At 39.4% G+C, this 23,585-nt stretch overlaps 1 protein-coding gene across 2 annotated transcripts; it reads right to left on the reverse strand.

Annotated features, from left to right (window-relative positions):
* Window positions 1-617: 617 nt before the first annotated feature.
* hepacamb (hepatic and glial cell adhesion molecule b) lies at window positions 618-22,991 on the reverse strand. 2 transcript variants are annotated; one of them, XM_067437819.1, is made up of 7 exons: window positions 22,717-22,989; window positions 15,428-15,769; window positions 15,042-15,323; window positions 11,455-11,548; window positions 11,263-11,348; window positions 7,409-7,479; window positions 618-7,067 (listed from the first exon to the last, which is right to left on the reverse strand). In XM_067437819.1, the coding sequence occupies exons 1-7, from the start codon at window positions 22,802-22,804 to the stop codon at window positions 6,723-6,725; spliced, it is 1,308 nt and encodes a 435-aa protein (XP_067293920.1). In that variant the 5' UTR covers window positions 22,805-22,989; the 3' UTR covers window positions 618-6,722. The 2 variants fall into 2 exon arrangements, with proteins under 2 accessions (XP_067293920.1, XP_067293921.1); XM_067437820.1 differs by lacking the exons at window positions 11,263-11,348; window positions 11,455-11,548 and having other exon boundaries at window positions 22,717-22,991.
* Between the last annotated feature and the right edge of the window lie 594 nt (window positions 22,992-23,585).

Raw genomic sequence — 23,585 nt, forward strand, 5'->3', positions numbered from 1 at the left:
TTTCCCCCTTTGAAACTAACCAAATCCGCAGCGACAAAAATAAATATACATTTGGTAGGTTTACTCAGAATTCAATTCCCCTCTTTTTATTATATTAAATCTATAAAATAAATAAAATCTAAAATCTTAATATAAAAATATATTGTGTATCAATTTAAATTCGAGTGAGTAAGTTAGTTAGATAATATTTTTATTAAAAACCTCACTACAAAGATGCGCAAGAAGAAGGGAAATTGGCATTTTAAATAGCCATTGTTGTTATGTAATGTCCTACATATGTTTTTCTTTGTAGTTTTTTAAAATCTTTTGTGCATGCCTGAAAAAACTATTTTAGAGGCATTGTTTTTCCACAGGGTAAGTTATTAGCATTCTTGGGTTTCTGTCTCCAATTTATACATTTATGCATGGTATGAATCAACACAAGATAAGCCTGCTCCCTTTACAATGCCTGTTCTCAACGGCCGTGCCTATGCATAACAAGGAGCCTACTGTGTCTTTTGTGTGAATCAGCAGGCACATTGTCTCTCCCTTTTCAGGAACAGTATGACCTTTAATGAGAGAGACACGATTACATAATGCTCAGATTATTAGCCGGTGAAACACTGCAAAATCTCATCAAATGTGTGAAAGATTGCATTTAGATCTTTCTCAAGATTTTATTTAACATCTTCTTTACAGATCAACTCTACTTGTCATTTACATTCACCAAATTAAAACAGGCCTTCATGTTCTTTAAGAGAAAGAAAAAATAAAAACTAAATAAAGGAAAGACAAACATTCACTGTTGGTTTGACAAAGCCTTGCAATAATTGTAAAAAATTAAATCCTTGGGCTGTTTAAATGCAGATCTTACTAGGTGGTTGCCAGGGTGTTGTGGGTTGTGCGTAGGTATTGGTTGGGAATTCTGGTTGGTTGCTAAAGTGATACGGTATTAGCTGCGTCCAATTCAGAGGCTACATCCTTTGAAGGATGCAAACTTCAAAAGACACACCTTCGAAGTCCACGAAAGGTCGGAACGAGCGTTGTCAAATGGGATGGGTTTAACCTACGGATGATTATTCTTGTCACCTAGCGTCTGTGATAGCTGCTGCTGATGAGTGACAGTAACATTTGTACTGGACTTTTTTTTAAAAAGTTATGCTGCGTTCCAGGCAGGTTTTTGAGCCTGTAAGTTCTGACTTCAAAACATGATCCACAACTTTGTAGTGTTCCAGGCAAAGTCACGGCAAATTGCCCGAGCGCAAGGAATTGCAGTAGCTATGTAAACAAAGGTGGACCGTATATAGGGCTTAATGCTAATTTACAATCATTTCTATCGTCAAAGATGCTTACTTTGCTTACTTGAGGGAAACGGTTGAGAGAATAACGGCACATAAGGCAAGAGAAGCTGTTATTTTATGTTATTTGTATATTTGAAAATTTACTTGGTATTAATTTATTCTTGCATTCCATGGACTGTAAACTAGATAACACTAGAAAAGCTGCTGATAACATTTGCGGATACATAACTTTAGAGCAATACCTTATTTTAATAAACGATTTGGTTTTTAATGTTTGACTTCCATAAACACCACATCAGTAGCGGCTGCTATATATGTTGTTTTGCGTGCTATGTGACATCAAAACTCGTAAATGGGAGTACATCGATCTACTACGAGTTCACGGGTGGGAAGTCATGGGTTTAACAGCCGTTCCAGTGCACTTTCACGGGTAGAAGGTCGGAAAAACATGGGTTACGGATTGCTTGGAACGCAGCATTATATTAAATAGTCTGACAACAACGCTTTATTCACAAATTGACTATGTTCACAATGGACCATTTCTGTATATAACAAAGAGTACAAACGGTACATAATCACATCCTAGTAAGATACAGGTCAACATTTGAACTGCTTTAAAGTTATTGTATTTTTTTTCTGTTTTGTGTTGTTGTTTTTTTTGGACATTTGTATAATTCGATTTTTGAGTAAGTTAAACCCAATACTTAAAGGGGGGGTGAAATGCTGTTTCATGCATACTGAGCTTTTTACACTGTTAAAGACTTGGATTCCCATCCTAAACATAGACAAAGTTTCAAAAACTAATTTTGGATGTTTGATGGAGTATTTCTGTGTCAAAAATACTCCTTCCGGTTTCTCACAAGTTTCGGCGAGTTTTTTTCGAGTATGGGTCTACTTGACGTTAATAAGAGCGGAAGGTCCTTGTATGGGCTGTACGGGCTCTTCTCCCGGTAGGGTGCGCGCGCGCGTGACTAGAGCACGCTGTAAACAGTCTCTCAGGTGCAGATCCAGTCGTCCGTGAACACTTATGTGGCGCCGCGCTCCACTTTATTCCTATGGGTGACGTCGAGCGACTTCAACGCTTCAGCACAGCATTCCGGGAAGGCAGCGCTGCATTTGAACCGATTTGAACGCAGAAATGACGGGAAGCTTCACCACACCACTGCTGTCAGGACTTTACCAAATCCTACCAAAGAAGTGTGTTTTTGACGGAGCAGTCCCAGCGCTAAAGCTTCGGTCCTGCTTTGGAAGCAGCCGGTGAGTTAACTTAAACTGCCTCAAATGTCTGTGCTTTTGGCTACGGACGCATGAGTAAACATCAGTAAACGACACGATCGCGTGCTTCGTCATTCAAATGCGCTAACTGTTAACGGTTACTCCATTGTTGTTCTCTGTATAACGTTACAGTATTCTGACGTGCAAAACCGTTTTGCTTGCTACTTCTAAGGTCTAGTCGCATACAATAGTCCATAAACCGAATCATGTCCTCATACACTGCGAGTAAACACACAGAAATGTGGAGAGGCCATTAAATACAGTAACTTACATACCACAGAGACGGACGTCCTGATGTTGCCGTTTCTCCTGTTCAATTTATTTCTCCCTCAGATTTGATTGTGGATCATTATCTGTATTAGCTGAGATAGCGATGGGTTTCTCCGGTTTCTCCACGCTTGAGGACGTCACCGCTTTGCGCGCTTGTCATTCTTTAGCTCCGCCCACACGATACGCCTCCAGGCGCTCGTTTTTTTCCGGAAAGACTCGGTACAGCCTATATTTCTTTTATAAATATGATAAAACTAAAGACTTTTCGGAGATATGAAGGATGCAATACTACTCTATAGGTGCTCAAGATTGACATGAGATTGACTGAAACTGAGTGTTTCACCCCCCCTTTAAGTTTAAAGGTGTAATTCTGCAATTTCTCTCAAAACAATTGTGTTTCTGTTCTAGGCAAAGGATCCATGGGGGCTTCTCAGTACTCAAATTGATGATCAATTGATTCCTCGATCTGATGTTCTCCAGCTCAGGATGTAGAGTCCATCGTGAAGGACATCTCAACTCTCTAAGGAGGCATGAGCGAGGATACACAGGTGTCTCCTTTCCTCACATCCTAAGAGAGTGGAGTTAAGATGTGGGTAGAGACTTCCTAAGAGAGAAAGCGAAAAAGAAAGTAGAGGAGTAGCTTCAGAGAAGTAACGATGTGCTCCTAAATGTACGTTTGGTGGGAAAAAGACTCGTTTTAGTTGCAAGAATATACTATTTTTCCCCCAGACGTAACCTATTATTATTATAATTTTTTTTTACAGTCTTTGGACCTAACCGAATACGCAGCGACTATAATAAATATAAATTCAGTAGGTTTATTCAGAATTCAATTCCCCTCTTTTTTATCATATTAAATCTATAAAATAAATAATTACACTTGTACACTGTTGAAGGAGACTCATTCCATAAGACTCATTCCACAGTTGAAGGAGTCTTCAAATTGGGACAGCCTTGGCCTTGCAACGATGACACAATCGACCTTTGAAGGATGCAGCCTCTGAATTGGCCCTGTCCCAAATGACATACTTCATATGCACTTCCGGTCATGTGGACTTACAATGACTGCCACATGCGCATGTCCATTAAGTCCACAAGCTTGTAGGATGTCCCATTTGTCATTGTCATTTTAGATTTCAGAAGGGTGCTCGGGAGTGCGACCTTTGCGGTCGATATGCTCCCTTGATGCACAATTTTTCCTATGGGGTCCTATGGGAGTAAAATAAAGCCTGTGGTAAACATATGTAACTTGAAGACACTCTGATGTTTTGTTCTACAATGTACACTGTACACTCACACCCCAAACTTTCTTAGCTAACATACTTTGTCAAAAATAACCATAACTGCTTCAAAATTCTCATTTTCGGTATGTGTGTATGATTTACGTTGTAGAACAAAATGCCAAAGTATCGTCAAGTTCTGTTGTAGTTATTTTGCATACCTATTTGACCTCAAAGCATATAATTCCTAGCCTAGAAATCTAGACGCACCCTAGCGGCAGCAAATTTAATTTGCCCGCAAGTGTCGTCTAGGCACTCTCAATACCCATCTGAGCTGTATTCCTCAGAATCTGGAAGGCCCAATCACATCGTATATAGAGTCGGCGGGCGGGGCCATAATGACGACGGCCGAGTTGCGCTTGCGTGCTTCTAGTCCACACAGAAACTGGCAAACGGCGGCGGTCTTTCGAATCAGCTCTGACCGCGACTCTGGAAGACTTGGAGTTAAGCTTTTCTCTGAGAAAAGAACAAAGAGCGGCACTGAAGTCATTCTTAAAAAGGGAAGTTTTGCCGACCGGATACGGCGAATGTTTAATCAGTCAGCGAGCTCTGCTTCACCTTGATGTTGCTCTGGTTGGTGTAGCGCTATCCTATCGCGTGCAGAGGGAGTTTAAAAGACAACCGTTTATCCCGCCCCTCTGATTGAGCCCTGTCTATGGTGAGTTTCCAGACCAAACATCTTGATGTGGGTCTGGCTTGTCAGGCTATATAATTCCCACACCCCCTTTCAAACTCTGATATCCTCCAAAGAGGGAAGCGTACACCAGGTTGGGAACCACTGAATCAGTTTGAGAACACTATGTCACAAAACACTGAAGGATGTTGAAAGCTTTGCCAAGCCAACAATCACATTGCAGGACTCATCTCTGAGAGTGAAGTGACCTAGGGCCAGATTTACTAAACAGCAAATTAGCAGGAAAGCGCAATTCAATAAAAGCACCAATCTACTGATGACTTGCAAATTAAAGAACACAAACACAGCCGGATCATTTTCAAAATGACCATCCAGTAGGCGTCTGGTTTAGGATATGCTTTTTTGGCTGTCAAATAATGGCACAAACACCAGTAAATTGATGAGTGCAAACCTTAGCAAATCACCTTGTATGATTCATTTAAATACTCTCCTCCCATACATTGCAAGTCTGAAAGGGAAACTCCTTAGCCTAGAAATCTAGACGCACCCTAGCGTCGGAAAATCTAATCTGCCATGAGTGTCGTCTAGCAACTCTCAATACAGTTCTAAACTGTAAAAACCAAACTCTGGTCAGGCCAATCACATTGTGTATAGAGTCGGTGGGCGAGGCTTAACAAAGTGATGGCCGAGTTGCGTTTGCGTGCTACTAGTAAACACAGAACCTGACGAACGGTGGTCTTTCAAATCAGCTTTGACTGCGACTCTGGAAGACTTGGAGTGAAGCTTTTCTCTGAGAAAAGAACAAAGAACGGCACTGAAGTCATTCTTAAAAAGGGAAGATGTGTTCAGAGTTTTGCCGACCGGATACAGCGAATGTTTAATCTGTTAGCTAGCTCCGCTTCACATTGCTCTGGTTGGTTGTAGCGCTATCCTATCGCGTGCAGAGGGAGTTTAAAAGAAAACCGTTTATCCCGCCCCTCGGATTGAGCCCTGTCAATGGTGAGATTCCAGACCAAACATCTTGATGTGGGTCTGGCTTGTCAGGCTAGAAACTCCTACAAATGGCAGCCAAAATAATAAAATCTGTTCATGCCTTTCCAGCACAAATTTTTCACTGTCTTTAGTAAATTTTACCAGCAGCCATGTCACCCTGTAGCCCAAGACTGGTTTCCCACTGAAGCTAAGCAGGGCTGAGTCTGGTCAGTACCTGGATGGGAGACCAAATGGGAAAACCAGGTAGCTGCTGGTAGAGGTTTTAGTGAGGCCAGCAGGGGGCGATCACGCTGTGGTCTGTGTGGGTCCTAACGCCCCAGTATAGTGATGGGGACACTGTACTGTCAAAGAGCACCGTCCTTCGATGAGACATTAAACCGAGGTCCCGACTCACTGTGGTCGTTAAAAATCCCAGGATGTCCTTCGATAAAGAGCAGGGGTGAACCCCGGCATCCTGGCCAAATTTGCCCACTGGCCTCTGTCCATCATGGCCTCTTAATCTTCCCCCTATCCTGATTGGCTTAATCACGCCTCTCCTCTTAATCTTAATGGTCTCCTCTCCACCAATCATCTGGTGTGTGGTGAGCGTTCTGGCGCAATATGGCTGCCGTCGCATCATCCAGGTGGATGCTGCACATTGGTGGTGGTTGAGGAGATTCCCCCCTTCTATGTAAAGTGCTTTGAGTGCCTAGAAAAGCACTATATAAATGAAATGAATTATTATATTATTATTATTAAATCCTGATGATAGTTTGCACTGGTGCAAGCTGTTAGTAAATCTGGCCTCTTGCATGCTAGATCATCTCGACATTCACAATATGCTTTCAAATATAACTTCTTAACATGATGAAGCTAAACAATATTTTGAAATGCATAATTATGGAGTATAGACACATATATGTGTATTTACATATTTACATACATTAATGCAAAAGTATTTGTGCAGTTCATTATCTGACTTTTTGCAGCATGTGGACTAGGCAGACATTTTCAGTGCATCGACATCTTTGTTTTTGGGGAGCCTTTGGGTTCTTGTGGGGAGGCGGAGGGCTCCTCAGGCTTCCTGGCTGGAGACGAGGACGCAGGGGACTGTGAGACTCGACCGGACTCTCGGTTGTGGGGCGAGGAAGGGGCGGGTGGGCTCTGACTGTGTCCCTTCCTCCGGCGATGGTGTGGTGGGGATTTGGTAGAGGTGCGAGGGTATCTGCGAGAGGACCGTGCTGGAGGCTCAAGCAAGTCAGATGGAGGAGGTAGTGAGCTGCTGTAGCTTGGAGGGCTGCCGCTAATGGAGCTGCATGTTTCACATGTTGATGCTGGTTCACCAGGAGGAGAATCCTGAGGAGGTCAAGTGCAGGCATTTACAGTCTCCACACGCCTACATCATTGCACTTTCGTATTATCAAGACATGGAAAACTTCTAGGCTATTCTTGTAACACAGATATAATAACATCATAACATATTCTTCTGTATATTAGAATATGTGAAAACATGAATTTTAATGTGAAATACAAAGAAATGTTTCTAAAGCAGTCAGATGTTTCTAGGTTCAACCTTTGCTCTATGACTCACAGACAGCTCTACTGAGGTAATGGACCACTCATCCACTTGAAAGGCTATTTTTAACCATAAAGTGGGTGCGCTGGGAGAGGGAAATTAAACCATGATGTCATAATACCTTCTCTTTTAAGATGTAGAGTGATACAGGATTCCTTCGCTCATGATCAGTCATTATTGGGATGACATCATCTAGATATATAAATGAACAATTAGAAATAATATAATATAATATAATATAATATAATATAATATAATATAATATAATATAATATAATATAATAATAAATACACCATCAGGCACAACATTTTGACCACTGACAGAAGAAGTGAATCACACTGATTATCTTTTCATCACGGCACCAGTTAGTGGGTGGGATATTTTAGGCAGCAAGTTAACATTTTGTCCTCAAAGTTGATTTGTTAGAAGCAGAAAAATTGGGCAAGCATAAGGATTTGAGCGAGTTTAATAAGGGCTAAATTTGTGATGGCTAGATGACTGGGTTAGAGCATCTCCAAAAATACAGCTCTTGTGGGGTGTTCCAGGTCTGCAGTGGTCGCAATCTATCAAAAATGGTCCAGGGAAGGAACAGTGGTAAACTGGCGGCTGGGTAATGGGCGGCCAAGGCTCATTGATGCACGTGAGGTGCGAAGGCTGGCCCGTGTGGACCGATCAAACTGACAAGCTACTGTAGCTCAAATTACTCAAGAAGTTAATGCTGGTACTGATAGAAACGTGTTATAATACACAGTACATCACAGTTTGTTGCATATGGGACTGCATAGCTGCAGACCAGTCTGGGTTCCCATGCTGACACCTGTCCAAAAGGGCCAACAGTGGGCATGTGAGCATCAGAACTGGACCACGGAGCAATGGAAGAAGGTGGCCTGGTCAGATGAATCACATGAATGGCCGAGTGTGTCACTAACTTGGGGAACACATGGCACCAGGATGCACTATGGGAAGAAGGCAAGCCGACGGAAGCAGTGTGATGCTTTGGGCAATGTTTTGCTGGAAAACCTTGGGTCCTGCCATTAATGTGGATGTTACTTTGACACATACCACCTACATAAGCATTATTGCAGACCATGTACACCCTTTAAATAAAACGGTTTTACCTGGTGGCTGTGGCCTCTTTCAGCAGGATAATGCACCCTGGCACAAAGCAAAAATGGTCCAGGAATGGTTTAAGAAGCACAACAAGTTTGAGGTGTTGTTGACTTGGCCTCCAAAATCCCCAAATCTCAATCCAATTGGGCATCTGTGGAATGTGCTGAAAAAACAAGTCCGGTCCATGGAGGCCCCATTTTGCAACCTATAGGACTTAAAGGATCTGCTGCTAACATCTTGGTGCCACATACCACAGCACAACTTCAGGGGGTCTAGTGGAGTCCTGCCTCGACGACAGACGAGCCAGGCTGTTTTGGCAGCAAAAGGGGGACTAACAATATTTGGAAGGTGGTCATAATGTTATGCCTGATCTGTGTATAATACAAGTCCTTCTAAAAAAATAGCATATTGTGATGAAGTTCATTATTTTCCATAATGTAATGATAAAAAATAAACTTTCATATATTTTAGATTCATTGCACACCAACTGAAATATTTCAGGTCTTTTATTGTTTTAATACTGATGATTTTGGCATACAGCTCATGAAAACCCCAAATTCCAAAATTTCTCAAAAAATTAGCATATCATGAAAAGGTTCTCTAAATGAGCTATTAACTTAATCATCTGAATCAACTAATTAACTCTAAACACCTGCAAAAGATTCCTGAGGCTTTTAAAAACTCCCAGCCTGGTTCATTTCTCAAAACCACAATCATGGGTAAGACTGCCGACCTGACTGCTGTCCAGAAGGCCATCATTGACACCCTCAAGCGAGAGGGTAAGACACAGAAAGAAATTTCTGAACGAATAGGCTGTTCCCAGAGTGCTGTATCAAGGCACCTCAGTGGGAAGTCTGTGGGAAGGAAAAAGTGTGGCAAAAAACGCTGCACAACAAGAAGAGGTGACCGGACCCTGAGGAAGATTGTGGAGAAGGACCGATTCCAGACCTTGGGGGACCTGCGGAAGCAGTGGACTGAGTCTGGAGTAGAAACATCCAGAGCCACCGTGCACAGACGTGTGCAGGAAATGGGCTACAGGTGCCGCATTCCCCAGGTCAAGCCACTTTAGGCTACAGAGAAGCAGCACTGGACTGTTGCTCAGTGGTCCAAAGTACTTTTTTCGGATGAAAGCAAATTTTGCATGTCATTCGGAAATCAAGGTGCCAGAGTCTGGAGGAAGACTGGGGAGAAGGAAATGCCAAAATGCCTGAAGTCCAGTGTCAAGTACCCACAGTCAGTGATGGTCTGGGGTGCCATGTCAGCTGCTGGTGTTGGTCCACTGTGTTTTATCAAGGGCAGGGTCAATGCAGCCAGCTATCAGGAGATTTTGGAGCCCTTCATGCTTCCATCTGCTGAAAAGCTTTATGGAGATGAAGATTTTGTTTTTCAGCACGACCTGGCACCTGCTCACAGTGCCAAAACCACTGGTAAATGGTTTACTGACCATGGTATTACTGTGCTCAATTGGTCTGCCAACTCTCCTGACCTGAACCCCAAAGAGAATCTGTGGGATATTGTGAAGAGAAAGTTGAGAGACGCAAGACCCAACACTCTGGATGAGCTTAAGGCCGCTATCGAAGCATCCTGGGCCTCCATAACACCTCAGCAGTGCCACAGGCTGATCGCCTCCATGCCACGCCGCATTGAAGCAGTCATTTCTGCAAAAGTATTCCCGACCAAGTATTGAGTGCATAACTGAACATAATTATTTGAAGGTTGACTTTTTTTGTATTAAAAACACTTTTCTTTTATTGGTCGGATGAAATATGCTAATTTTTTGAGATAGGAATTTGGGGTTTTCATGAGCTGTATGCCAAAATCATCAGTATTAAAACAATATAAGACCTGAAATATTTCAGTTGGTGTGCAATGAATCTGAAATATATGAAAGTTTAATATATTAAATGTATATATACAATATATATATTGTATGTATAAATGTATGTATATATACAATATATATATATATATATATATATATATATATATATATATATATATATATATATATATATATATATATATATATATATATATATATTATTTATTTATTTTTTTAACCTAATTTACAAATTAAAATCTCAGTGGGCACTTGAAGCAAATATATTAGGTCAAATAAATTTCAGCTGACAAAAAAGTATATGGGAATCCCTGCATTGGATTTAAATATGAGACTTCTGAAGACATTTGGTTAGATAACTCACTGAAGCTGAGTGATAATTCAAATAATAATGAATGTGTTAATCAGTAGGTAATTAGATATGCAATGTTGCAATGTTTAGAAAACACTTAAAGTGTTTGATTTCTGTTAATCCAATCAAATAAAATGCTGAGTCTCCGATTTCAGTGTGGAAGACCTTCTGAACATACAAGCAGTAGCATTTTTAGAAAGGAACATTTGCAATATAAAAATAAAACAGTAGTGAGAATCAATGAATATTTGAATGCCATGGTCAGAATAACATCTAATCGTGATCAATAAAAAAGTAAGTGTAGTGTAAGTGTTTGGAATCTGATTACGTAATCCAGATTACATGCAATCATCTTTAACCACTCCAAATATATATAATATAATATAATATAATATAATATAATATAATATAATATAATATAATATAATATAATATAATATAATATAATATAATAAAATATAATATATAAAAATAGAGAAAACTATGCAACAATATATACATATATATATATATATATATATATATATATATATATATATATATATATATATATATATATATAATCAATCAAGTAGTATCAGTAAAGTAACCTTATTAGCCAGGGTGTATTTATTTTGATGATCATTCAATAAATATTAAATAACAACATGATTTCATTGAATATATACATACCCTCAGGCATGACATCATGATACCTGATGTGATGGTTTTGTGGAATGGTTCTTGGTATAATAGTTTTAGACTTCTGTTTTTTTGACCTGTCGATGAAAGTATGGCGACATGTTAATTTACACTAATAGTGTTAACTTGATGGCTGAGTGGAAATAGATCTAAAAGAAATCTAAAAGAAAAATAAATTCATACTTTTTTGATGGCCTCCAGCAAGCACACATGGTTACAAGGGTGACGAGAAGGAAGATGCCAACTGTAGACAATATGATATAAAGGGAGCTCCTTTCTGAAAACAAGAACATTTTCAACCATTTTGTTTCCTAAAGAACTGCTAATATTACATGAACATATTTGTAGAATATACACCAATCAGGCATAACATTATGACTATTATTGTGTTGGTCCCTCTTTTGCAATTAAAACAGCCCTGACCCATCAAAGCATGGACCTTTAAGGTGTACTGTGGTATCTGGCACCAAGATGTTAGCAGCAGATCCTTTAAATCGTGTAAGCTGCGAGATCCATGGATCGGACTTGTTTGTTCATCACATCCCACATATTGGTTTGAGATATAGGAAACTTTTTGTTGTGCTCCTCAAACCATTACTAAACCATTTTAGCTTTGCAGCAGGGCACATTATCCTTCTGAAAGAGGCCACAGCCTCCAGTGAGTGTTGTTTCTAACAGATGTTTACATGGTCTGCAACAATGGTTAGGTAGGTGGTATGTGTCAAAGTAACATCCACATGAATTGCAGGACCCAAGGTTTTCCAGCAGAACATTGCCCAAAGCATCACAATGCCTCCACTGTTCCCATAGTGCATCCTGGTGCCATGTGTTCCCCAGGAAAGTGACGCATATGCACCTAGCCATACACATGATATGAAAGAAAATGGGATTCATCAGACCAGGCCACTTTCTTCCATTGCTCCATGGTCCAGTTCTGATGCTCACTTGTTGATTGTTGGAGCTTGTGCACTGTTGGTGGACAGGTGTCAGCATGGGAACCCTGACTGGTCTGTGGCTATGCAGGCCCATATGCAACAAACTGACACATTTCTATCAGAATCTGCATTAAAGGGATAGTTCACTTTGAAATTACATTTTGATATGTTTTAGCTTACCTCATGGGCTTCCGAGATGTAGGAGTATTTGTTTCCCCAGTAGTTTAAATTTTGATAATTTTAAGTCAAACCGTTCTTGTCTATGCCTCACATAATGCAGGTCTATGGTCACCACCTCAAAGAGCATACACAGAGAAGTCCAAATTAAACAATCCCCCATCGTAAGTACACACTGATGGCCTAAGGCACGAAACGAGCAGTTGTGTGAAAGAGTGTGAAAAAACGAAAAGTATTTATATCGTTTTTACCTCTTATACACCACTACGTCCGACTGATCCGAGGGCACGCGTGCGTGTTTCCTGTTGTGACATTCGCGCGTTCTGGCTTTAGTCTGTGCAAGCGCGAAAAATGCCGGAAGTGGATCTCTCGCGCGTGTACGTCTCTCATTGTTTGCACAATGCACAGAAATTTGGGAAGTGTTACCTTTCACTGAGAAGATCTAAACATAATTAGACGTACAGGACATCGCAATGGAAGAAGATTTCGATATATTAACAGACAACGTTGAATTTCTTTTCACAATCATATTTATTTGAACCAGAATACACTGATCAAGAACTCAGAGCGATGGAGGAAGCCTCCACTGCATCAGCACGTCTTCATGCCTCAGAGAGACAGAGATCTCTATAAAATTGGTGGTGTTCTTGTAGCAAGAGTTGTGAGATGCCAACAGAAGTGGAGAGCATATGTTGTCACAAATGGAACATAGCAATGCCACAACTACAAGACGACGACGAGGACATTGACAGTATCGCATCACACACCTGCCTAACTAAAGATCCTGAGTTTTCTCCGCTGTTGAGTCGCAGCGTTTTGCACGTTGTGTTTAGATTTCCACATATAAACTGGAGGCAACGTCCAAGGCCAGAGGGACCCAATGGCACGCTGTCAATAGAATGAGTAATGTGTTGTATTTTTTATTATTATTGCAACGATTATAGGTAGGTAAGTCAGTACTATGCGATCCACTCCTTGCTTTGTAAAATCATCAGGGGAAAAATGATCGCTGCAGACCCTCCACAACTTTAGTACTTTTATGGGTGTGTTGATATCCAGCCGAAGAGCAATCAACCATAACTCCAAGAGAGCACGCTCATAAATTGGGAATTTGTGAAAACTCACCACTCCCGGATGAGTTTGCGCAAGCATACGTAATTGTTTTCTTTTACGTCGAGACGTACATGCGCAAGAGATCCACTTCCGGCGCTTTCTGCGCTTGCGCAGACTAAAGCCAGAACGCGCGAATGTCACAACAGGAAACACGCACGCGTGCCCTCGGATCAGTCGGACGCAGTGGTGTACAAGAGGTAAAAACGATATAAATACTGTTCGTTTTCTCACACAAACCGCTCGTTTCGTGTCTTAGGCCATCAGTGTGTACTTACGATGGGGGATTGTTTAATTTGGACTTCTCTGTGTATGCTCTTTGAGGTGGTGACCATAGACCTGCATTATGTGAGGTACAGACAAGAACGGTTTGACCTAAAATGATAAAAATTGAAACTACTGGGGAAACAAATACTCCTACATCTCGGATGCCCATGAGGTAAGCTAAAACATATACAATTTTTATTTCAAAGTGAACTATCCCTTTAAAGGAAGTGTATGTAAGATTGTGGCCAAAACTGGTACTGAAATCACTTTCAGACGACTGTAGAGCGCTGTATCCCCTCTCCCCCTCACCCCTTGGCTCGAGGTTGCCAGATAGGCTCCAGGATCCAGCAGGAACGTTTGTAGCTGCAGCTGTGGTAACTAGAGCAGAGCTGGCAACCTGGATGCCGAAACACTACTGACTTCCTGATTGGTAGATAGTTGGAGGGTGGAGCTTCAGGCCAAAACAAAACATGTTAACATCAACATCATTTGAGGGCTGCAACAACAACTTTTAAATGACAATCTCCTGGCCGGACTACTGTTTTCTGTGATATAAGTATTTGAAATTAAATGGTTAGTTCACCCAAAAACGAAACTGATGTCATTAATGAACCAAAATATATTTTCTAAGCTTCAAGAGATTCTAATTAACTAAAAGATCTCATATATGGACTACTTTGATGATGCTTTTATTCCCTTTCTGGACATTGACAGTATAGTGTGCATACACTTGGATACACTCTCTGACTAAATATATAAAATATCTTATGTGTTCCGAAGATGACCTCCATGGTCTTATGGGTGTGGAATGATATTAGGGTCATTAATGACCCTAAAAAAATTCATTTTTGGGTGAACTAACCCTTTAACATGATTTCTTAATGTCTAGTGACATATCAGGGCCATTTTAAGATTAATTGAAATACATTTCTTACATACAGCTCCTTTAACTTCATGGTCAGTTTGAGCTACAGTAGCTCGTCTGTTTGATCAAACCACACAGGCCAGCCTTTGCTCCCCTAGTGCATCAATGACCCTGCCGCCGGTTCACCATTGTTCCTTCCTTAGACCACTTTTGATAGAGAACACCCCACAACATCAGCTTTGAGGACAACATGTTTACCTGTTGTTTAATATATCCCACCCACTAACAGGTGCCGTGATGAAGAGACAATCAATGTTAATCACTTCACCGTTCACTGGTCATAATGTTTTGCCTGATGGGTGTATAATACAGTATCAGTGTATTTAAAAGTGATGTTTAAATGTTCCCATTCTTACTGTAAACTGTGAGCTTGACTGGCAAACTTCTCATGCTACTAATAGGGTTCTCCACCATACAACTGTAGACGTCATCATCGACCATCTGAACGCGTGTGATGGTCAGAATCTTCTGGTCTGATGACAGCAGCAAACGGGTCTCATTTAGTAAAGGATGGCCACCTTTTGCCCAGCCATAGGTGGTCTTTGTGCCCGTGTCATGGGTGCAGTTTAGTGTGAAATTCTCTGTCAGTTCCAGAACAGTGGAAGTGACCATGAGGACGTGTGGCTTAGAGATTGGCTCTGGTAAAACATCCGCCATGATTTTATTAGTGTGATTTAATGGTATCATAATGATTCCCAAGTGTTTACAATGTCTTTAAAAATTTCTTAAACTAGAGTCTTACCGTCCACCGTCAGGTCGATGCTGCCCTCTCCAGTGAAGGTGTCGTCGGTTATGGAGATCTCTACTTCATAAGTGCCCTCATCAGACAGCCTGAGGTTATGCAGGAGCAGTGTACCATTCTCAAACACAATGATACGGTCTCTGTATTCCGGCCGCAGGTTACCAATGATCTCTGTGCCAATAGACTGGACCACTGTAACTGGTTTGTCTCTCTTCAGCTGCCATTTGATTACAGGAGGATCCAGACTGGTGCTTGAGTATCGAACAGACAGCAGAGCTTCTCCACCTACTGTCCCTCTGATCAGTGTCTCAGAACTGGTTATGTTCACCCCCTGAACACATGCTGTGACATGAACATCTATTAAATATCTGCTTTATACGATTAATGTTAGTTTGTCAAAATGTGAAGAGATCAAGTCAGTCATTGTGACATCATTATCAAGTTCATACAGTCATTACCTGATCTTGCTGCAAATCAAAATAAATATATATGCCTAAATGTATGCCTTATTATGTTTTAAGGTGTTCTTGTTACATACCTTCACTGTCAGAAAAAAGGTACATTTCTGTCACTGGGGTGGTACCCTAAGGTACAAAACCAAAAAGGTACTATATGTACCTTTAAGGTTCCACTATGTACCTTTAAGGTACTAATTTGCACCATTTAGGGGTGAGTAAGGTACAAAGATGTACCTTTTTATTTTCTGCCTCAGGGTACCGCCCCAGTGACAGCACTGTACCTTTTTTTCTGAGAGTGTTTAAGTGCTTTGTAATTTTAATTAACAGTATACTTACTAGCGTTAGGGTTGGGTTAGATGCATGTAATTACAAATAGTGTACTGTTATTACCACAGTAATGTAAAAAGGATAGTGTAAAATAAAGTGTTACCAAAAAGATTTGTGTATGAAATGCTTATAAAACGTCCATTAATTTGGATCACACAGTTTTAAAGGTGTCATGAACCGGCTTTTTTAACTCTTAGGAATTTCACCATTCAATGTGAATTTATCTGAGGATATTCTTAAATAAGGACATCTATTCAGTGATTGGTTCATGCCTATGACATCATCCAAAATTCCATTTGTGGCACAGCAAATTGTCGTAAATCCACTCTAAGACTAGCACTTAAGATTTAGTCCTACACTTTAAGCGCAGCTTTGAGCCAAGATTTTTTTTACTTTTAAAGGGGTACTTCAGTGCTGGGAAGATGAATCTGTATTTGAACTGGGTCATCAATGCAGTAGAAATGTGAAATTATTTTTGAATTTGGTGCTTTCTAGACTGAGAAAAGACAGAAAATCTATTTTTGTCCCATGGGGATGAAAGACTACAATTCCCAGAATGCTTCGCTGCCCTGTGCCATTCCCCAACGCCACCAACTTGATTACAGTGACTGAGTTAGAGAAGACACTACAATTAAAAACTGAACTTGTCTGTTCAATATAATGAGTGAGTCACCGCGCGAGTATCACAGCACTGAGCACTAACTGCACGAGTGATGAGAGCTGAGGTAATCGCGACTACACTCGCGGCATACATTCACAACGCGAGTTCAGTTTGGCGCTTTTCAGTTCATGCCTTTACAAGCTTAACTTTCATAGAAATTAATTTGAGAAGTTAAAAGACTTACATTGCTCACCATAGCTCCGTTTAAATAATCCTGTAGCTGAGCTGAGCTCTCCCTGCAAGCTGAGTGTAATCTCCCATCCCCCATGCGCGAATTCAAAACATGCGGAAATGGCTCCCTCTGCTGGCTGTAGTCTTTAGCCTTTGGCCAAACATTCCTCCTATGATGCAAAAATCGTCAATTTGCATCATAGGAGGAATTTTTCTAGAAATAAAATGCATAAATCTCTTGTCTCAGGGAGATATGAGGGGGGAAAGCACAATAATTTGAATATACTCCAGGGTTTCTACTGATACAAAGCCATATGCTAATCGCTGAAGTAACCCTTTAAGTCAATTCTTAGCAGTGTTCTTGTGAGTAATTCTAAGATGTTTGACAAATACAGGCCCAGATCTTTAAAGATCAAGACATTAAGTAAATTAGGCATTTCAATCTTTAAAGTCTTTAAAGTCGCTATGTAATGGAAGTGGCGACTTCTTTATTGTGACGTACATCTGAGGACGGGTTCTATGCATTGAGTGTTGATTGGTTAGAGACGGAATGAAAGCTTTAGGTCGATTGCAAGAAAGGGGCGTTTCCGTTGTGTTGTGGTTTAATTTAGTACGGCTGCACTACTGGGCCACCGTAAAGCAAAGGTTTCCACTAGATGAAATTCGTTCAATGTGGTCATTTTTTAATGTGAGGAGTGCAAGTGTGCCTATTTTTTCCCCCAGAACCATTTAACCTACCTTTTATCAAGTTTTGTACCATTCCAGTAAGGTTTGTCAAAAATGACTGAGGAGCATTCGAGGGTTAAAAATGTGATTAGTTTCCATATTATTTAGACTTTAAGTTCCATATGTGTTCACTTTAGATGATTGTTCAGTAGTGCGTAGATTTAGCGGTCCCCTTATTATTGTTTCTACACACACAGGGAAGATTACACTTAATGTGTCAGTTTGTTAAGACTCTCCCTGCCTTCTGTCTTACTTCACTGCAATCTTGTGCAAATGAAGCCATAATAATACTCATCAGATCCCATTGACAGACAGAAAAAAACACCATAACCTTCATACAGGATACTTGCACAGCCTAAAACACCCTTTACAACTGAGCCTTTTCAGATTTTGACTCATCAAATCACATAGCAAATGGCTAGGTAACAGTCCAAAAATGAATCACAGGTCTGTTCCGATAGGCTCAGATAACAACAACAACAACAACAACAACAACAATAATAATAATAATAATAATAATAATAATAATAATAATAATAATAATAATAATAATAATAATAAAGGAACTAGTTATTTTAGCAATATACACAACTGCTTTAAAGTTTGGGGGTGGCAAATTCTTAATGTCTTCTTTGCTGAACGTCAGCATTCATTTGATCAAAAATAGTAAAACATTTTAATATTGTGAAATATTATCACAAAATAAAAAGTTTTCTATTTTAATACATTTTAAAATGTAACTTATTCCTGTGGTGGCAGAGTTGAGTTTTCATCATCATTACTTCAGTCTTCAGTTTCTCATTATTATGAGTGTTGAAACAGCTTTTTAAATTTTTTTGTGGAAACTGATTTTTTTTTATTTTTTACATATGTTTTTAATGAATAGAAGTTCAAAAGATTAGCATTTTTTTTTGGGGGGGGGGGGGGGGGGAATGCTGTTTCATGCATACCACTGAGCTTTTTACACTGTTAAAGACTTGGATTCCTATCCTAAACATGGACTAAGTTGGACGTTTGATGGAGTATTTCTGTGTCAAAAATACTCCTTCTGGTTTCTCACAAGTTTCAGAGAGTTTTTTCTAGTATGGGTCTGCTTGACGTTGAAAGAGCAAATGCACGCCCCATAAACACTGCTCTCAAGGTGCAGATCCACTCGTCCGCGCAATACTTCTGTCGCGCTGCGCTCCACTTTATTCCTGACTTTATTAAACAACTTTAACACGCCCGCACAGCATTCCAGGAAGGCAGTGCTGCATTTGAACCGATTTAAACGCAGAAATTACAAGAAGCGTCACAACATCACGCTTCAGTCGTGTCGCAATAGTGGATATCGACGGTCACTGCTGTCACAGGACTAGCAGTGAGTAAAACTGGCTTCAAATGTCTATGTTGGCTATCGTCGCGTAAGTAAACATCAGTAAACAACACGATTGTGTATAATGTTAGTTAATTTATCAATGGAGCATGCGATGTATGGTGTGTTTAAATACATTTGTTTAGCTGACTAATATGTCAGTGTGTTTATTGTAAAACCACCCAAACATAAAGCTAGGCTAGGGGACGTTCTCACAAAGCGTGCTTCTTCATTCAAATGCGCTAACGTTACTCCATTGTTTTTTTATACATCTGACGTGCAAAACTGTTTTGCTTGCTACTGCTCAGGTTTAGTCGCATACAATAGTCCATAAACCAAATCATGTCATCATAAACCAGTAAACGCACACAAATGTTGACAGGCCACTAAATACAGTACATACCAGAGACGGACGTCCTGCTGTTGCTGTTTCTCCTGTTTAATTGATTTAATCCTCCGGATCTGATTCTGGATCATATATGTATTAGTTGAATCTGATTGATAGCCATGGTTTATTAGGGTAACGTTTTCTTTTCCACAAATGACGATGTCAGCTTTCAGAAGCTCTCGTGCAGTAGCTCCGCACTCGTCATACTTTAGCTCCGCCCACACGATACGCCTCCAGGCGCTCGTTTTTTTCCGGAAAGACTCGGTACAGCCTATCTTTCTTTTATAAATATAAAAAAAACTAAAGACTTTTCGGAGATATGAAGGATGCAATACTACTCTATAGGTACTAAAGATTGACATGAGATTGACTGAAACTGATTGTTTCACCCCCCCCTTTAAAATAGAAATCTTTTGTAACATGATATGTTATACTTAGCCTAGAAATCTAGACGCACCCTAGCGGCGGAAAATCTAATCTTCCCGCAAGTGTTGTCTAGCTACTCTCAATACCCTTCTGAGCTGTAAACGCCAAGCTCTTGAAGGGCCAATCACATAGTGTATAGAGTCGGTGGGCGGGGCTTAACATAATGACATCAGAGTTGCGCTTGCGTGCTTCTAGTAAACACAGAAACTGGCGAACGACGGTCATTCGAATCAGCTTTGACCGCAACTCTGGAAGACTTGGAGTTGAGCTTTTCTCTGAGAAAAGAACAAAGAACGGCACTGAAGTCATTCTTAAGAAGGGAAGATGTGTTCGGAGTTTTGCCGACCGGATACGGCGAATGTTTAATCTATCAACAAGCTCTGTTTCACCTTCGTTGCTCTGGTTAGTTGTAGCGCTATCCTATCGCGTGCAAAGGGAGTTTGAAAGACAACCGTTTATCCCGCCCCTCAGATTGAGCCCTGTCTATGGTGAGTTTCCAGACCAAACATCTTGATGTGGGTCTGGCTTGTCAGGCTATGTTATACTGTATATACATTCATTTCTTTGAAGGAGCTTTTGTTATTGATGTCAAAAACAGTCCAACCAAACACAATAATGTTGAAAAATTATTGTGCTACATTTTCACACTGTCTGTTTTTCTTATCAGTCTGTTATTTATGCCATTCGTGGTAATAATAAAAATCAATGTTTAAAATTTTTTTTTTCTGTACTGTACAATAAATATTTGTAGTGGATCGCATTTTAAAGCCTTAAGTAACTTAATGTAAAGTATTGTCTTTCTCTGATAAGCAGCAGAATAAAGCCTGTGTGGAAACAGCCCATCTCCTTGGTAACTGCTTACAGTGCGAAAGGCCTGCCAGAGACGAGAACACAAAAGCTTGAATTGTTTGGCCCAATTTCCTGGAATGAAAAGGGCCCACAGAGCAACAAACAATCAGTGTGATGAGATGAAAAGTGACACACCGGGCTCCTGTGGCTCTGTTGATGGTAACATTGGCCAATTGTACAACACAAACAGCTTCTAAACTAGCCATGATGTGAGAACAGGAAAGGGTTTTCATGTTGTAAATAGGAATATGAAGTATCCAACTAACTTTGTCCTTCTACTATATTGTCTCAATCTGCCCTGATGCTGTTGGGCAGATCTGGATAAACACTTAAAGATCACAGAAACACAGCATCACGTGGGTCTTTTTATGTTATTTTTCATTTTCACTTGAGTGTGTGTTAGAAATATTTGTTTTTTTTTATTATTTTTATTTTTTTATACATTTTGTAACATTGAATTGGTATGAATGACATTATTTAGCTAAATTTTAAACCATTTATTAATGAAGCAAAACACTTTGTCCACTATTGGGGACATTATATTTTCTCTGACACCATACATGTCACAGTCTGGATGTCCTGTAAATAGCACATTCAGGGCTTTTCCAAGATAAAAGGACACCAGAGATACTTTCACCAGGACAAAAACTTCTCATTTATATATCATTTATATATATATATATATATATATATATATATATATATATATATATATATATATATATATATATATATATATATATATATATATATATATATATATATATATATATATATATATTTGACACTAATGAAATATGATAATTTTCAAAATTTTGTCATAAATCAATATCTCAGGAAAATGTTATGGGTTGTCTAATCAAAATATGACTTTCTGTCACAACACAGGGTATTGATTTCAAAATGTAGAGGACACCTGTGCACCAAGATTACATTATGCAAATTAGAAACAGTGCATAGATACATTGTAATGAATGGGACTACCCATTTATGCCCATGTGAACCACATTTTGCATAAAGTAAAATGGTACACCAATTCCTTCTGTTATCATAACAGTTGAGAATCATCTTTATACAAAGTTTGGTTATTAAACAAATTCTGAAACCTAAAAATTGATTGGTAAATGAAAAAAAGTTTTTTTTTTTTGTTTTTTTTTAACAACTGGTGTCCACTACAGTGGATATAGCATAACATAAATAAAAGTGTAAGATTTTTCAAAAATGTTTTCCCAATTGTTTCTTATGCTCTAATGTAATTACATGAAAAAATACTAAATTCAAGCAAAACATTTCATACAAAAAAAGTTACATTTTCACATTTTGTGGTTTACCGTTTATTTTGATTGTCCACTTTAGACCTTCTACTAACTATAACTTTGCAACTACACATCAGATAACTCTCTTTGGAATATTAGTATACTGTCTGATTAATATCTGCTAACTCTTTATTTTGATGATCCACCAACAGGCTATAAGTAACTTTATAAGCAACTACATGTCAACTTCAAACAAACAGTCTAACATTCTACTGGTCTACTAATAATCTAATGATAATTAGTTGTCATCTAGTTACAAAGTTACAAATAGTTAGTAAAATGTCAAAAGTGTCTAAACCATCCAAAATGAGAAATGAGTCAAATTGAAAAGCTCAAAAAGGTGACATTAGCTTAAAAGAAAGCTTTAAAATAATTTGCTTGCTGCTTGATTTCATATTTTGTTACCTTGTATGGGATTCATACATTATTAGTAAGTCAGAAGTGCCCAAAAGTGCTATAACATTAAAGTTCTCAAAATATCTTATACAATACAGACAATATAAAACTTGAAATCATTTATTTGACCTGCAGCCAGTACAACGCCATAAGCTCGCGATCAAGGCCAACAGTGTGGCGTTGTCATTGAATATAAATTGACATTTGTCCCTCTTACCTGAGTGAATCAGAACCGCAAGAATCAAGAGGAGAGGTGCTGCAAAAGCGGCTGATGCCCAAGAGAAAGCCTCCTTCTCTGCCTTCATCTTGGGTCTAACTTTCACAGCCTTCCCAAAACAATTAGCATGATTTGTTCACTCCGAGCCTGTCCCCCAACTCAGAGTCCTGCCATTCCTTCCGAGGCTGGGCTATGCCATGCTGCTGACAAACGCACACGCAAAAATGCACACAGACGTGCACTCAGACACACACATGTGTGTGTACATGCTTTCACACCACCAGTGCACCATGATAGCATGTTTGTGAGTCATTGAATAGGTCTGTTTGTGTAAGGGGGAGAAGGGGGTGGTGATATATGTGTGGGTACGTTGTTGTTGCTTCATGGCCTGACTGTTTATTGTATTTCACAAATGAAATTTCCTTGAGTAAATAATATAAAAAAGCACTGGATTCTTAAAAAAAGATAATTATGCAACAAAACAGCTAGTATTAGATTCCTAAAATGTAATAGTAATGGAAAAATAACAATAACAAAAGGAGCACTGACAATACTAAAAGACTAGCATGAGTATATGCCTCTCCTGAGACACTTACAAAAGAAAATATATACAAAATATTAATGGATTTTATTTATATTTTTTGTTCAGGATCATACAACCCTATTTTATTAAAAATAAAATGTTTTGAGTCCTGGCAGATAACAAATACACTTGCTGCGTCATGATCTCCCTCCGTCTCATTGTTCATAACATCAATTAAAGTTGCCCTATAGCACAAACAAATCACGTTTGTCCTCTGATATCTAAATAGAGAATATGTGGCTTATTTTACGGCAAAAATTGTCCAGATACGGTTTTACAGTTCTAT

Source organism: Pseudorasbora parva, chromosome 3, assembly GCF_024679245.1.
Source record: "Pseudorasbora parva isolate DD20220531a chromosome 3, ASM2467924v1, whole genome shotgun sequence".
Taxonomy (NCBI): domain Eukaryota; kingdom Metazoa; phylum Chordata; class Actinopteri; order Cypriniformes; family Gobionidae; genus Pseudorasbora; species Pseudorasbora parva.